This window comes from Pangasianodon hypophthalmus, chromosome 9 (genome assembly GCF_027358585.1).
Source record: "Pangasianodon hypophthalmus isolate fPanHyp1 chromosome 9, fPanHyp1.pri, whole genome shotgun sequence".
Taxonomy (NCBI): Eukaryota; Metazoa; Chordata; class Actinopteri; order Siluriformes; family Pangasiidae; genus Pangasianodon; species Pangasianodon hypophthalmus.
In genome coordinates, this window is record NC_069718.1 from 29,409,141 (window position 1) to 29,426,322 (window position 17,182).

Sequence of the window (17,182 nt, forward strand, 5' to 3'; positions counted from 1 at the left end):
ACTTACTGTCTCTTTACTGTACTGTACTGTATGATATTGAATAATATTCACTGTGTACTGTATAATATTGTCAGTTTTATTGTGTGTGTGTGTGTGTGTGTTGGTGTTTATGTTGATGTTGTTTGTTTACACTGATGCTCTGCTCTGTCTTTCAGAATTAAGGATCGTAAACTCACCAAGACTGGCTCATGACAGGAGTCTCAGCTCAAACCTCTTTTCCAGGATAAAGCAGTTTTGGTGAAGCGTTAGAACCCGTCCCACATTTCCAGCAGTTTGGGAGCTGAATCATTCATATTCAGATGTAGAAGTTCCATAACAATAACCATGACTGATCACATCCTTTTATCCACTCAGCTACAAGTTACTTCAGGTTTTAATAACATATTTTACAATCCAAAGTCTAATCCTCCAGCATCTACACACAACACAGAGATATTATCACATCACCACACTGATTACACAAATACACATCCATGTGTTTATTATTTACAGTGTGCTTCTGCTCAACATGGTTTCATGGTTTAGCTCATTTAGATGTCGGCTTGATCTTGCAATTATTATGGAAGTAAGGGTCATTAATGTAAACAATAATATTGATTATTCTGGGGGAATTTTATCAGAATAAATTTATACAATTGACCGCTCATTTCGTCCAGCGAAATGTTTGGTGAGGCGTCTTATTGACTCTGGCAAGTCATTACTATTGTGGCCGTCGACAGTAATAACTTCCTCTGAAGATAACTCTTCTGGAGCACGGTACTAAGATCGGGCACCTTAGGAACTTATTATTACACTTATTATTACACTTAGTGTAACTTTATTACACTAAGCTACTATACGCATAGGCTAAACTACTACACACATATACTAAACTACTACACACATAGACTCAACTACTACACACAACCAACACATACACAGACATACACATTCATACATGTAGGAATATGGCATGAGAAGAACCAGTGATAATAATCAGAAGGTTGAGTTCTTAGACATAAGCATGAAAAATCACTAGACCCTGACCTGAGTGAACCATCACTATATCAGCATTAACTTTTGAATTGGTTAGAGAGTTTTTAGTGTTACTGCACCAGCTTAATGAAGTTGGGAGGTATCAATACTTGCTTTGCTTGGGGGGGTGAATGGAAGTAGTTGGTGTTGGGAAGGAGGTTCTAGTCGGACTGGAGTTGGAGGATCTTAGAGAAGTTATTGGTTGTTGCCGGAGAGGGAGGATGGAGTCTGGACAGCTGGGCGAAGGGTTGTTCGGTGATGAAAGCCTTGGGATCTTCTGGTGCAGGTTCTCTTCCTGTTCCAGCTCTGTTCTGGTTCTAGCTCCGTTCCAGTTCCAGCTCAGTTCCAGCTCCATTAGTTGCTTGGGCATGAGGGTTTTATGCTAGTTTGGATGAGCCGGCCTCCTAAGGTTTTCAACCAACCGCAGGTCAGCTTGGAGATGATTGGAGAGCGGCTTGGCTGGCCCTCCAGCTAATTTGCAAGTGACCACTCCCGGGTCGCCTCCTTCTCAATATCCATTGTAACATGGTTTTATTTACCTTTAATACTTATAATAACTGTGTGATATGAGATACTGAGAATTGGAAACCATCAACAGCTTCAGCACATGGAGACAAACATGCAGATACCAAACACGACATACATATGTGTGACCATTAGCTACTGGATATAATGACGTGTTTACAGAATGACACAGGTCTAATATTATATAATTTCATTAATAGTAGGGTTGCGTTATAATGTTGGTTTGAATACATGGTTTTGGAGGTAGCACCAGGCTTCCCACCATGTGAGAAGTTGCCGTAACTGAGTTGTAAGTTAACCTTAGACTCTTGCCCTCTTGTTTGATACAGCATGTGGTAGGGCATGTTCCCCATATAGACTTAATACACAACCCAGGGACTACATTGAAATAGGATAAGGCAGAACACAAAGAAAGAAAGAACATTCTTAAAAGTGGAGGAGCCTTGGGCATAGAGTTCTTTTGCTGATTCAGTTAAGTACAAAAGGTCATTCCAAGCTCAGCAGGATGTAGCGTGGTGTGGAGTATGATAAGCTCAGCCAGTCCCCTAATCCAAACAAAAGGCCCCTTTTAAGGGTGGTCAACTCGAGGTCAGCTCCACTGAGGGGTAATTTACACCCTTTTATCGGGGTTCCTGCATTCCGATGACCATTAGCATCCCTTCATATTTTATGACCAGTGTTTAGCCTAGCCAGACTGGAGCCATCTTAGGTCTGTTTGTTGTAAAGGAATGTCTTTGTCCTGTGTGTGGTTGGAGAGATAGTCAGTTTCTTCAGTTTGATGATCTCGATTCCTACATTGCCCCCTTCAATCGGCGATGTTTTGAGGTAAAAACATGAAGCAGACACAAACACACACAAGGCATAACAAGACGACAACTCCACAACTGTCTATGGCTGGTGCAGGGTCGCCTGAGACTGGCTAACAATTCAGATGGGTTAATTACTTGGGATTGTTTGTTTACCGTACCATTTGAATGGAAGGGCGGAGTTTTGTTCCAGGCGCATGGGCATGCCGTGATGCCCAGATGGTAGCTCACCATTGGGTGTAGGTTTCGGAGGAACAAAGTCTTGAAATTGACATCCTCCTCCATTTCTGGTTCATTCTGTGCCCCAAAATCTCGGCTCGGCGTAGTCGGTGGTAGTAGGCCTGGGGGTTCTCGTGCCTTCCCTGCTGAAGATCAAGTGCAGCCAACAGTCCTTGCTCTGACTCTGGGTCAGAAAACTCCTTTATTAATGCTTTTCACCTGCTCTGGCTGGCGGTCTAAGAAACTCTGGACCTCAAGGCTGGATGTTATCCTCAGCAGGTATAACCTGTCTCTGGTGGTGACCTGGGGCATCATCTGAAGATGAAAGTCAATGTCCTGTAGGTAGGCATGGATGTCGTATCCACCCCCTCAGGACTTGGGGTGAACTTAATGTTCCTTGCCAGTTTATCAAGGTCTCTCGGCATTATCCCGGGGGTGATGCCTGGGTGCACTGGGTGGCATGTTGTCCCCACAGCGCTGGCGGGATGTTCCTGGGCGAAAGTTGGTGAGGCTTTGCAGGGCAAGCCATCCATCCTTCCTCCATAGGGAAGTTCCGGGTTCGGGGATCCTGTTCTGCTGGCTTGATGCGTCCGGTATAACTGGGTTTCGAGCTTTAGTTTTCGCCGTCTTTCATACATGCACTTCAGCTCTTCTCTGACCATATTCAATTCATCCTTAGTTTGCTCAAGCTGTTTCGTCAGTGCCTCAGTTTCCACTCTGGCTGCTTCCAGATGACCCTTGAAAGCCTTGATTTTGGAATTCTTACTTTTGAACTCGGACTTGGCCTCCTCCAGGAACACATTAGCATGTTGGAATTCCTGTTCCAGGTCTTGTCTGGCAGCCCTGGCCCGTTGTTCCCGTTGCTCAGCATCCACCTGCAAATCCTGCAAAGCCACTTGGAGCCTCTTTATTTCATCCTTGGCCTCCTGCTCCCTCCTGTCAGTTTCCTCCAGGTGCTGCTGAGTCTGCCTTGCATCCTGCTGGAATTCCTTGGTCTGCTTCTGGAGTTCCTCAACTTCTTGCTCGAGCCGCATGGCCTTGGTGTCGCTCAGCTTCAGCTGGGTGAGGAGGTTGTGAGCTAGGGAGCCGGTGATCTTGGCAAGCTCCTTATGGCTGTAGCTCTGACTGGGGTTGTGCATCATGAGCTCTCTTATGCTGCCATCCAGCTGTCCTTGACTCTGGTGTCGTAGCTCATCGACCACCTTGGGTAGGAGACTGTCTGTCATGACGCTGAGCCACGCCTCCAAGTCTTCCCAGTGGGCCATGAGGTTGACTGCCCGAGACATCATGGTACTCTGTAATGGGACACTAGAACAGGAGACTGGCATCGACCTTTACAGAATTAGAAGCTTAATGCTTAGTGTGGACTAGGTGTATGTTGGGAGTTAACTGTCAAAGAGGATTGTAAGTGGAGAGGGAAGGTAAAGGTGAGAAAAGACAATCAATGTGACAAATGAAGGAAATCCCTGCTAGGATTGACTTCGTACAACCTTGGGGTCAGTCAGTCGACCCATTTATCTTGATTCCTACAAAAGACAGATGATTGATGCACATTTGTAATATTGATTTACTCCGTTTTTTTTTTTTTAATTGTTCCTTGTTTGCTAATTTGTTTTAATTGTAACCATGGCAGTTTGACTAAGATATTTAGATTATTTTTTTAAACTGTAACAGAAAATCTTTAAGTACATGCACTGTATGTATTCCTGTCATTTAATACAGTTTTGTATATATCATTTACACTATGTGTAGTACAAAATAAACAATTTCAATAAATAAAAAAATAAACTTCAATGTTGTGACATGACTCGTGAACTCTGAGCTGGGCTTTCTGACTGTTCATGAGGAATCTTCTCATAACCATGGTGACAGTGAGAGTCTCAGATCCTGTGAGTGTGCTGGTGGTGGCTGATGTCCAGTAATTAATGTGGTAACGTTAGCTTCAAACTAATCATGTGTCAGTCAGACATGTATTTACTTTTACCCATCAATAAAACACATTTCTGATCATAACCAGACTACATTCTGTTCATTCTGCTGATCTATTTCCCAGCCACATGCACCTAGCTAGCTAGATTTTTTTTGTGTGTGTTTGTGTATCCATGGATTTGCCTGAGTGGGCACTTGTGGCTTTACAAACGATGAATGAGAACATGACAAGCATTGAAATAACTATGAGGCTACTATCTTGCAAGCATATTGCTGCATGAATAGTCCTTGCTTGAGCCAATAGCAAGTAAATTTTAAGGTCAGGATTGTGTGAAACTTAGATCTGCCTCTGTTTTCAGCAACCTCCATCCTGCAGGTAAAATTGCCCAAGTAGCATACAAGTCTGTAGTTATGTCTAAGGTCTGAATACAGATGTACTTAATTTCTATATTAACTTCTCATTATGCATGTACAACTCAATTCTGAATACAGCACTGTGATTTTTCTTATGTTTTTCCGTACTATGCATCCAGTTTTATTGACTCTTGAAAAAGTGTCCCATTTTGAACAAAAATTTTAAAAAAATAGCAGAAAAAGTACTTTTCATTACTTTATTTAAAACGTAGTCAAATTTTAGTAAAATTTTTTACACAACAATATAAACAATATTCTAAAAATTATCATGTGACTATAGAGAAACACAACTGAAGTACATCTTAAACAACAATTTATTAAAAGATGGTAACAAAATGTGTGTTTTTGTTTTGTGTAAAAATTTAAATATATGAATGTGGAAATAATATATGTTGTAATAAACCAACAACAGAATTATACAGTTAAACCAGAAAAATGCTGAAGAACCTAAAATGGAGGCCAGAAATAACAGATCATTAAATGTGTAAAGACTAGCAGACTCAAAAGACTAGCAGTCGAATATGTTCTAGCTATTTCTATAAAGCATTTATAATTCCATATGAGATCTTCTGGTTATCAGAATCTACTAAAAACATTTTCCTGTTAGCTAAACAAGACTGGGTGCTAACTAGCTAAATTAGCTTGCTAGTATCTGGCTGGGTTTAAGTAGGCTAGCTTAGGTTTTGTTACACTTGAACTGAAAAGACAGGAATTAGCTGTCTGAACTAATTACCAGCTAAATTATATCAGGTTCGTGTTTAAAAAAAAAACACCTCACTTACCAACATTCAAGCATGAGGAGTGTTTTGGTGTTTTTGAAGTTTTGTTGAAAACTATGTGCTGATTTGGTGATTGTTCTTAGCTATATAGCTATAGCTAGGTCTAACTAGCCGGTGTTAGAAAACCAATCCACCTTCTGTCTGTACTGTGTGCAGTGTTTTTGTCACTATCACGTGGACTAACGGGACACTTTCTGCTCCAGCTCTGACGTGTTGAGAACCAGGAGGACTGCTGTTTTCCTCTGGCGGGGCTTTTAGGAGACTGCTCCAGGAGATGAGCCCAGAAAAGCCATTATTGACATGGAGACAAGTTCAGTACGGATACACTCCACAGTAACAGCGTTTTACTGCCATTAACATGCTGTACACTACACTCACCGGCCACTTTATTAGGAACACCTGCTCATTCATGTCATTATCCCATCAGCCAATCACGTGTCAGCAGAAAAGAGCCTAATTTAACACCACTAGGTAACCCAATTAACACTGATGAAATAATTCCCGCAGTGTCACAACTGAATGATGGGAAAAGCCCGGGACCTGATGGCTCTAAATCCTGTGTGTAAAGCCCAGTTTCCCAGCCCTTATCTAACACATGGCAGTGTTTTATCTGCTTTCTCTACAACCCCCGCCTCAGCTCGTGCAGGCCGCTTTGCTTCATTCCAGCTGATGACTGGAATCAGGGGAGTTTGGGGCAGCTTCTGATTGAACATCCTCGGGAGTCTAATGAGGCCTCTCTATAATAGCTTTCTTACCAGTTCAACTCCAACTTCATCAGCACCCTAATAAAGCACTGCATGTTAGTTTTGTTCAGGGTCACTATCTAAACTGAGAGTCTATTCACAAGCACTAGCACTACTACACTTCACATTCAATATTTTCTTCTCTAATGTTTAGGGTTCCTAATAAAACTGCCATATTCAATCATGAGCACCAAAAGTCATGTTCAGTCTCATCACTGCTTCAGTGGAACTTCATATGTTCCGTACGTGGCCTCAGCTATTTCACTCGACAATCTCCACAACTAGGGAAGAAGATTACACAGATAAAGCCAATATATACCTTATTACAGTAAAACATAAAGGGAAAAAGGGAGGGGAGGAGGCGGGAGCATTCACTAACATTTCTCTAATATTTCTCTAACAGTTCTCTCCACTCTCCCCCGGCTAACTACTACAAGTGTAGATTTATAAACACCGCCATAAAATACTCAATAACAGAATAGTGATTGTGGGAAATTGCAGTTCCTGGGTTTGGCCACACGAGGGCAGTCAAGCTCCATCCAGCACAACACGCAGCGCCGCCTCAAACAGCCGGTGTTGTGCCGAAAAAAGCATCCCTGCCGCGAAATGCACCCCTGTCGCGTGAACGCGCATTTGGAGATCGATGCTTCACAACGGAAAGAAAAGGAATAACAGCCGCCATTATCATTATCGTTCGCATTTGTTCTCATTAAAGTCCAGATATAATTAGTAAGTATGGTGGAATATTGTTTAACAAGTGTGTAGCAACAGGGTGAGGACTAGGCATGCTGGCTTCTCAGCGTGTCAGATATTACTGTTTGTCTGGATTATTTCAGCCTATAAAAGAAGCTTGTAAGGTGGCAGATACTGTAACAGTGTATCAACAACATCATGTAACACATGTAACAAATGTATTCATTTTGTGTTTGCGTGAAATGAAAAATAAAATTTATTGACTTTTTGTTTAGATTGGATGCTATTTCAGAAATGGGCTTTTGAATAGGCTTCTTCTGAGCTCACACACTTAAATAGAACAAATGTAATGCTTTTCACGGCAAACTCCTCTGCCAGGAAATGCACCCCTCATATCTCCCTCTAGGAAAGTGCCACAAACATGAAACTCACCCCACTTCACCACATCGGCCCTACCACTATACCCTCCAAATTATTTGAGGCTTTGAGAAACCCAACCCTTTGTAATGCATATATGAATCTGTAATGAATATATCAGTCTTATGAATATATTATTCATTATGTTACTGTTTTACACTAAATTTATTTTACATGCAATTGCATCTGCTTATTTGCATATGAAATCAATAGAAATGTAGGCATAAGTAGCCTACATAATAACTGCATTTGTCTCTACATTTAGTGTAACAGTTTTAATGTAGTTTACATAATTACACCATAATATGATGATAAATAAATATATTATAATGAAGATTATGTTAGGTGAAGTCATTTTATTATAATTTCTGTACATATAAACAGCATGATATGCTAAATGCATTTATTGTAGCCTATATTATTACACTGTCATTATACCAATGTGACGTCACATTTGTGGGATCCCCATAAGACCCTGGAAAACGATAGCGACAACTTCGCGACATTAACAGCAGAACATGGATCCAGAATGATATCAAACTATTCTGTGTTACAAAACAAAAGGCCAGTATCCGCCAAACATTGCAAAGAAAGAGAAAAATGAAATTAGACGAAAGGCTTCCAAATATGTCCTGGAAGGTAAGTTTTAGTGTGGATTTCTGGTTTATAGTGCAGGCCAAATCATTGTGCTCTAAATATTTATTGCAGTCTATGTTTAAATGCCGACCCAGTAATGTTTAATATATTGGGTGTAAATTTGTAATTTATTTTATAGATGGAGCACTGTACTACTTGAAAGGTCATGGAAAGGTCATCAAAACAAAAGTGGTCAGAGGCACAGAGGAGGCTAACGCCATTTTTAGGGATTTTCATGAAAGCCCCACAGGTGCTCACACTGGACAAAAAAAGACCAGAGATGCCATTTCTAAAAGGTTTTTCTGGCCTGGGATGTCTGCTGACATAGATAAATGGGTAAGCACTACAACTGAGGAAAATAGGCACTTTGTATTGCTTTTTATTGAGTTTCACTTTATTGATGTTTTCCACTGTGTTCGTATTTTTGTTACTCAGTGAGTTTCATTCACTGAGAATTGCGTGGATAATTTCGTATTTGCAGGAACAGAACATTTCACAAAAAATCTCCGCCTAATTGACAGCAGGTGCATACCCACATGATTTTGTTCTTAAACAGATTCATGTGTGTGGTTCTGACGTTGGAGAATTAGGAGTATTATAAATAAGCGGTCGTGTAAACAAGTTTAATCATTTGCATAAAACACGCCCAAGCTATCTCCATATAAGGGCTTTCCGCAGGCGCTTTTCTCTCGTCAAACATGCCGCGGTTTGCAGACGCGCTCTCGCCCGATCCTCGAGAAATGTGTGTGAATGAGACCCAATATTCGCGGGTGTGCTGGACCCACATTATTGTGTTTATAAAACAATAGAGCCATAATAATCTATGTAAAAATACTGAACAGATGTTGATTTTATCTCAATTACAAGCAATGTAGACAGCATATATGGTATCAATTACATCTTCTAGATCACATTTATCCGTGAAAGTGCTACTTTGTTTTTTGTGATAACATATGAAATGAAAAAAAAAATTCTAATCAAGACATGGGTAAAAAAAAAAATGTTTATTTAGAATAAGCAAATAACAAAGCCCGAGATGACACTTGATGCATGTATATTGTATACTCATTTCTCCTCATCTTTGTCTTTCAAAGTTTCTCTCTCTCTTCTGACATAATTTGTAAGGCTCTCTGAGCTGAGAATCTTGTTTTTCCTTACATTTCATTTTTGGAATCTCACCCCAATTTGCAGCTTTCAATGTTTTAAAATAACACTGTGCAGGTTCACATCCTGTGGTGTCCTGGCCTTAAAAGTGAGTGTGAAATGCGGTTACCATCAGTAACAATTACAGTAAAGATCTTCACCTGCTTTTATACATCCTGATGGAGGTTTTATTAAGGTTTTGCTTTATATAATATAAGATTGGTCAAAGCAGCTTTACAGTCATACACATAAAAGTAATGTCTTAATGCAAACAACATTCAATTCTGCTGTAAAACAGTTCAAGAAAGAGGACAATAGTAAACAGTCCATTTTTTGGAATTACAATTATGGAATGAGTCCAGTTCATCTATAAAGATGTATAATGGGTGACTACTGTGATCATCTGGACTGGATACAGACTGGATCCAGATGACTATGGTGACCTCAGAATAACAATGAAACAGACAGACTAATTTTAGCGTAAAATTGATATTTGATATTCTAGGTATATTCAGCTGGCCAGAGTTTTGAGATTGCAGCAGGCATGAAGGACTATAATGCGATAAGAGGTTCTAGTAAGAACTCTAGTGGCTGCATTTTGAACCAGCTGGAGTTTGTTTATTAAGTGTGCAGAGTAAGCACCCAGTAAATCATTACAATAATCTAGCCTTGAGGTCCTGAATGCATTAATTAACATTTCTGCATTTGACATTGAGAGCATATGGCATAGTTTAGGAATGTTTTTAAGATGGAAAAATGCAGTTTCACAAAAATGAAGAAAAATATTAAATGTGATAATTCTATACTGCACACTATATTTAATATTTGACTATAAAGAAATCAAACATGAAATTAAATACTTTAATTAGAAAATAAAATGTAATTAATTAAAAAAAATTACAGGCCATGCATTCATTGTGCCATTCAGCTAATTAAAGTTATCTTCAGTTTGCAGAGAAAATTTTACAGGGGGAGGCAATAAATATTACACTTCACAGAAGGCAGTGGACAAGTTGAGGCTGGACATAGCCACTTCCCTCCTCAGAGAATCTGTTTCCTTTTTGCTCAACATTGTGAATCACTTCATGTTGTAGGTTTTATGTATTTTATATTGTAAATATGCAGCTATTTAATTAGTGCTGTGCAATGCAAATTGTATTAGTGTGAATATATTTGTTGAATACTGTTTGTCCTAACAGATGATCTAAGCAGTCTGTGCTTTTACTGTGGAATGGAGGACCAGGATGAAGCACAATGGGTAATTTATTCACATTGCAAAATGTAAAAAATGAAAAGGATTTTTTTACTGAACTTTTTTAGAGTTGCAGTAGTAATTACCTCATTTTCTACATCATCTACTTTGCATAATTAATATTGTGCTTATTCTGTGAAGAAATGTGTGATTACTTACTTTATACAAGGTATGATGTTAATAATTTCTAATTGTAGTCAGAACACAACATTATGTTGGTGAGAACTTCCAAAAATCAAAGGAATAGTAAGAATATTAGCAGTCAGTTAATCTAGAGATCACGTTTACTGTATTTAGAGATACTCTACAATTCAAAACATACAGACCACTACATGACCCTGTTTTCCCAGGTTTGCTGTGATGGCTGTGAAAGGTGGTACCACCATGAATGCATGAACAGGCCTCCAGTGGATGAGGAGTACTTGTGTCCAGCATGTGCATAATGGTGTCCCTTGTTGTACTGTCTTTTGATTTAATAGAATTATCAAGTATAATTAAGTACTGATGACTCAAAATCATTATTTCACAGTACTACCAAAATATTAGGAAACCGACTGCCTTAAAATTTTCAAGTAAGATGAACTACAAAAATTAAGACAAAAAGCAACAACTAAACTCCTGCAAAACATTATTTTTCTTCAGTTGTCTTCAGGCACTACAATGTACCAAACACTGCCATTCCTAAATGCCAAACATTATTCTTCAGTGTAACATTAACAATTCTTTACACAACTCAAATGTGCAGTGCAACTAAAAACAATCTTTCTTTTACAATATAATACAAGTGCATTGCGACTAATTATGACTGACGAGTGACTGTTTCAAACACAACACCCAAGAATCCTGACTTTTGTGCAACCACAAGCTTAACACAATCTCACACAGCATTGACTTCCATCAGCAGAAGGTTTTTAAGTGACTGTAGTTTTGGTTTCAGGGATTTATGTCCAAGGGAAAGAAATACTCTTTGAATAAAATCAAAGATGTCATTTAGTTGTGGAGGGTTCTCCAAATTTAGTGCATATATCAGCCCAAAAACAGGCACATGGCATGTGGAAGATTTTCAGGATCATCCATCGCTATGGCTCCTTCTAGAATAATTGCTCTGTGCGAAGCCTCCAGATGCAGTGCTTGTGGAGAATCCTGGCTGTCTTCAGGTATCACGGTCAGAAATGTCGGGTGTGTCCCAATCACAGTCCTAATAAACAACAGAAATATTACAATCCTAGTTACATTAAAAATCCAAACCTCACAAATGTATGTCATTTAAAGATCCAGGACCATCACCTTCTTTATGTACAACTAATGGAGATAAATAAAGATTGTGAATCAAAATAAAATTAAATTAAATTAAAATTAAATATTAAATTTATATTCAAAACAGTGAACTGTACAGTGAAGGTGGAACTTGCATACAACAAAATGTACAAGGGCCTGAGTTCAAAAAGAAATGAAAAAGAAAACTTCAAAAGCAGAGTTTGTGAGAGTTAAGTGTACAGAGTTGAATGAGGCATGCCTATATGTGGTTATATGTGTGTGGGCATTATTTGGAATGAAATGTAGGATACTTGCCAAACGTGTTTGAAAAAAGTCAGTGGTTTCTTCTCCAGAATGAGAGGAAGGCCACGTAGAACTGCTGTGTGCTTAGCAGTGATGTCAGTGCTCTGAAAAAAATTATAACATAGAATCAATTAAAAGTTGAGCTAAAACAGTAACAGAATTTAGTTTGCAAGAAAGAAACACTGACAAGCTTACCATAGACTTAATTTGCTCAAAGATCTCAGAAAGCCTCTTTCCAACTGTCCCTTCTTTGATTCAGAAATTTCCAGAAAACGAGCTGTATGTTGATCAAGTGTTGAGAAGAAATCTTGCTTGAGGCTTTTGCTTGTGAAGCGATTAAACTCTGCAATGACCTATGAAAGGAAAAAGAAAAGTTTAAGCTCTATTGGGTTTTTAGTTAGTGTTAAAGGAAAACTCCACCCAAAAATGAAAATTCTCTCATCATTTACTCAGCCTCATGCCATCCCAGATGTATGACTTTCTTTCTTCAGATGAAGATAAATGAAGATTTTTAGAAAAATCCATACGACCCCAGTGGATGAATCAGTGTCTTCTGGAGCCAAACGATAAGTGTGTGTAAGAAAAATACTCATGTTTTAAACTTTAACTATAAAACATTGCTTCCGGTCAAGTGTCTCACGCGCGTTCACGTGAGGGTCGAGTTCACGCTTGATGTAAACGGAAGCGCGTTGTGAAGGTCATGCAGGAAGTGACGTGTATAAGCACAGAGGACCGTCACCTCTCTCCCGAGCTTCACAACGCGCTTCCATTTACATTTTCTCATTCTTCCTTCTCAAAACTAAAATGTGAACAGAAAAAAATAATCATGTCCTACTAAAGATGCCTATAATATTTTAAATCTTTTTTTTAATGCTCCACATGAACGTGTTTGTCTTCCCCGCGTCTTTGCGCCCCCTGCCGGTCACCTTCGCTAATGTTGGCGAGGTAAAGTAGTTTCTTGGTTAAAACAGAGCTTTAAGATTTTCATTTTTTTCTGTTTTTTCTCCCATATGGAATAAACGGAGAACACACGGATTCTAGCAAATGTTAAACTGCTAATTTCCATCAACACAATCCAGCAATTTGATTATAATCCCACCACATCCAATGTCACTGTGTAACGCTAACTCATTTAATATGACTGTTACACGGTTGATTAATGTAAACTGACCAATTAACCAATTAAGCAATTAAAAACTAGGACAAACAATATGCTTTTCCCCTCAGCTTCCAAATCGACTCCACCTACAGGTAGAACTGCGCATGACCCCCACAACTTTTCAAAACCCTCATTATTTTAAATAGAGGTTAATTGAATCTGTTGAGTTTAATAAAACAAAGTTTAAAAGGTTGTCACTGCTTAGTTACACTCAGTAAGGTCAACAAACTTATTCAAAACAAGTTATAGTCACTTCATTTTATTAGTAAGAACATCAGTAACATCTTCCAATGGTCTATTGTCTCATCCTCATCACAATCATGAGTCGCACATCTAACTGCGACTCTAACTGCGACTCTACCCCACTGACCAGCCCCATGACGTCACGCCCATTTTCACACATGCCTTTGCTCTTCATATTTCTGATCCATTGCCTAAAAACCTCCCCATATTCATCCTCGTTTATTTCCTCAGATATGGATTTGTTAGCTAATTTGTCCCAGTCTATTTGTAAGTGTTTATATTTGTGTTTAAAATGGCCGTATATTAATTTGTAAGAAGGAGTTAGTGTCTGGCTCTGCCTGCTTTTTTCTGCCATGTTCTTATGTCCCCTATCCAATCTGTTCTTCTTTTTATAGCTTGTGTGATATGTGGACAGAAGGATCCTTTAATTGAAGCCCTATGTCGATGGCCCCAAGTCCAGCAGAAGCTGTAGGTTTGTATAAAAGCTCCCGGTTCGTTACTTCCCTGTTATTGCCCCAGATAAAGCCAACGCAAAGCTTGTTTCATTTCATTCCGCATTTATTGTCGGGAGGGAAAATGGCAGCTAAAAACATCAGTTTCCATCATATGAAGGTCTTGCTTTTTTGAATCCTAAGTTTATAATTCAGCAGCTTTCCAATGATGGATTTCTGTCTTAATCTCCGCGACCACTCATTTTGCTGCTCAGATCTGGTTTAAGAACAACTCCGAAATAACAAGCGCTACTCTCTCCGTGATGGAGCAACACAGCCGCTCTGTGATTGGCTGAGGCCGTTGTGGCAGAAGAACCAATCACAAACACGCCGTCAAATTCCAGCGTCCGCCCACCGTTCTATTCTACTCTACACCCCTCCCACCCCCGTTTGTGACGCTGCCTCTGTGTGTGTGTGTGTGTGTGTGTGTGTGTGTGTGTGAGTGTGTGTGTGTGTGTGTGTGTGTGTGTGTGTGAGTGAGAGAGAGAGAGAGAGAGAGAAAGCGCTGTCACCGTTTTGGGATCAGGAATGAGGTTTTAGAAAGACGATCAGGAATCAAATCCACTAAAATCATCATCAGCCATCAGAGCATCATGTTATATAAGGCCTCTGGGTCGAGTTGAAGGAGAGCCGTGTCAGTGCTCTTGATGTATTTGTGTTGTGTGTAGTATTTGAAACGGAGCCGCTTTGAAACGTGCACTTCCTAAACCTGGCCACACGATGGCAGTCAAGATCCATCGACAACACACAGCGCTGTTCCAAACCCAGGAACTGCAATTTCCCACAATCACTATTCTGTTATTAAGTATTTTATGACAGTGTTTATAAGTTTACACTTGTAGTAATTAGCCAAGAGAGGGGGAAGAAATATTAGAGAAATGTTAGAGAAATGTTAGTGAATGCTCCCGCCCCCTCTCCTCCCTTTTTCCCTTTATGATAATTATTTAATGTAATAATGGATATATTGCCTTTATCTGTGTAAATCTGTAATTTCTAAAACAGCTCCGTTTAGCTCCACACTGTACTGCTAACCTGCCTACACTTATTAACCACATCACATCACAAATGTTTTCAGAAATATCTTTCGTGTTTATGTTTGTAATTCACTGCTCACTCTCAGTTAGTGTAAGATGTTTATGTTTAAAATAACCCCTGTTCATGTTCGTATTTTCTTATAAATACTTTTATATTTGTTTTTTGAAAATATCCCACATTTCAGTGCTTGATCTCATTAAATCCTTTAAGTGTTTAATTTGTTTGACTTCTTTGGTTAATTCATGAACAGCTTGTTTGTTTGTAAGAATGTTGTATTGAGTTTGCAGTAAGCTCTCTGCTCGTTTATGTTTAAGTTTATTCTCACTGAAACGGCTAAATGATCTGATTCATCTCAATACTCTGGTTTATAGTATAAAACTTTTATCATATTAGAGGCATGTATTTGATCTGTTCTACTTCTTGTTTTAGTGTCAATCCGTGTAAAGCCAAAGTCATGAGGAAATGTTTCTCTAAAGGTGTCCTTAAGTTCACATGGATCACATACATTCTGTAGAAGTTTCCTTTCTCTAGAAATCATTACATTTGGGTTTGGAAATGTATCTTTCTCATGTGTAGCTGTATTGAAATCACCCCACAAAATGATACTGAAGCCGACATTTAAAACTTCATACAACTTGTGAAAAATCCTCATCTTTCCAGCTCTATCAGGTGGAGTGTCCACACTGACAATCAGCTCTCAGTAATCTTCCTGGAATCATTTCCCTGGACATAATCATTTCTACTTGATCTTTAGAGAAAATAGCCACTCCATCAGCACCAGCTTCTCTGATGGAGATTATCACATTTCCATTGGTCCACTTTTTTTTCACATTGTCTACATCAGTTTTACTTGTCAGTCTTAGTTCTTGATCACATTATATAGACAACTTCCCTGAGATCTGGTTAAAGTTAGCGTTCATCACTGTTTAGCCTTATTTTTTATAGATTTTTTTTTCTCTAAAATAATCTATGGAATATGTGAATAGGAATTCCAGTTCACGTTTCTCAAATATCATCAAGAAATCAAATCTGTGTTCAGGTCGTCACTCCCGGTTGTGAGAGAAAGCTTAATGTAAAAACAGTAGAATTTCTCCCTGTGTTTATGACAATCTCAGTGAGAGACACATTTTCCTGTATATAGTATGCATCATCAATAAGCTGTATACTGAATTTAATCCTTCAATATCACTGTATTAATGCATTAAGTCCCGATAAGTGTTTCTTTATAACGGGTTTCTGTGGGAGAGAGAACACTTAAAGTAAAAATATTGACCTTCCACTTGGATGATGGTGCTGCTGTCTGAGCAGTAGATAGTGTTTATGACAAGAGAAATGTGAGAGAAAAATGCTTTTCCCTGGTCGGTGTTTTAGTACATTAGACCACGTTAAGAGCTTTAGAATGTCTCTGTGTGTTTGTGTGTGTGTGTGTGTTTGTTTGTGTAGGTGTGTACAGGTGTGTGTTTATTACTTGTATGCAGTCACTGCCCTTTGCCCTCTGAAGAATAATCCAGTTAGACAGTGTCAGTGAAAGTAAAACTCAGCAGCTCCATTTTGGAAAATAAACCATTTCAGGAGTGAAAACACAGTGAGTATCTAAATTTAAAGCTATAATATATAAACACAGTGAGTATCTAAATCTAAAGCTATAATATATAAACACAGTGAGTATCTAAATCTAAAGCTATAATATATAAACACACTGAAGTGACACTAGATGCAGAAGAGTTTTGTGGGTTTGTACTGAAGGTTTAATGTACACAGGTTGTTTTAGGACTTGATACCGTGACTATTTCCTGTAAGTGAACTCTGTGCTGATACAGGGTTTGATTTAACACACCGATGTTGGAGTGAAGTAAACGTGTGTCCTGCTGTAATCTGGAGAAGGAGACATGACCTCCAACATGAGTGTGTCTGGAAAACAGGACTTAAAGAAAGACGAGAGGTGAGTTACTTTTCCATTCACCAGCAATAAATACACACCGTCTCATGGGAACAGATCTGTATCTCTAAACACTCACTAGTTAACAGAGGAACTAAACTCTGCTTTAAGGTGTTTAATAGCAGTGAATATATCACTGATCTGATGTAAGAACAGTTTAGAGAAATCATTCACTGAGAGAAGAG

General features: G+C 38.9%; 2 protein-coding genes, 1 long non-coding RNA gene and 1 pseudogene across 3 annotated transcripts in view; 2 read left to right on the plus strand and 2 right to left on the minus strand.

Annotated features, from left to right (window-relative positions):
• Nucleotides 1–3,832, plus strand: part of LOC117597985 (NACHT, LRR and PYD domains-containing protein 3-like) — a 29,600-nt gene extending 25,768 nt beyond the window's left edge. Inside the window, exon 11 of the mRNA XM_053237023.1 lies at nt 156–3,832. Within this exon, the coding sequence (XP_053092998.1) occupies nt 156–192 (37 nt within the window). The 3' untranslated portion in view covers nt 193–3,832. The remainder of the gene's footprint in view (nt 1–155) is intronic.
• LOC128318752 (uncharacterized) lies at nt 401–3,892 on the minus strand (annotated as a pseudogene).
• Nucleotides 3,893–12,141: 8,249 nt separating this feature from the next.
• On the minus strand, nt 12,142–12,793 carry LOC117597965 (uncharacterized). The gene is made up of 3 exons (XR_004578705.2): nt 12,580–12,793; nt 12,326–12,483; nt 12,142–12,234 (listed from the first exon to the last, which is right to left on the minus strand). It is a non-coding gene; the product is annotated as an uncharacterized LOC117597965 (long non-coding RNA).
• A 3,787-nt stretch (nt 12,794–16,580) lies between these two features.
• LOC113523737 (NACHT, LRR and PYD domains-containing protein 3-like) overlaps nt 16,581–17,182 on the plus strand; it is a 152,080-nt gene continuing 151,478 nt past the window's right edge. Inside the window, exons 1-2 of the mRNA XM_053237021.1 lie at nt 16,581–16,643; nt 16,879–17,000. Coding sequence (XP_053092996.1) covers nt 16,948–17,000 — 53 coding nt within the window. The 5' untranslated portion in view covers nt 16,581–16,643; nt 16,879–16,947. The remainder of the gene's footprint in view (nt 16,644–16,878; nt 17,001–17,182) is intronic.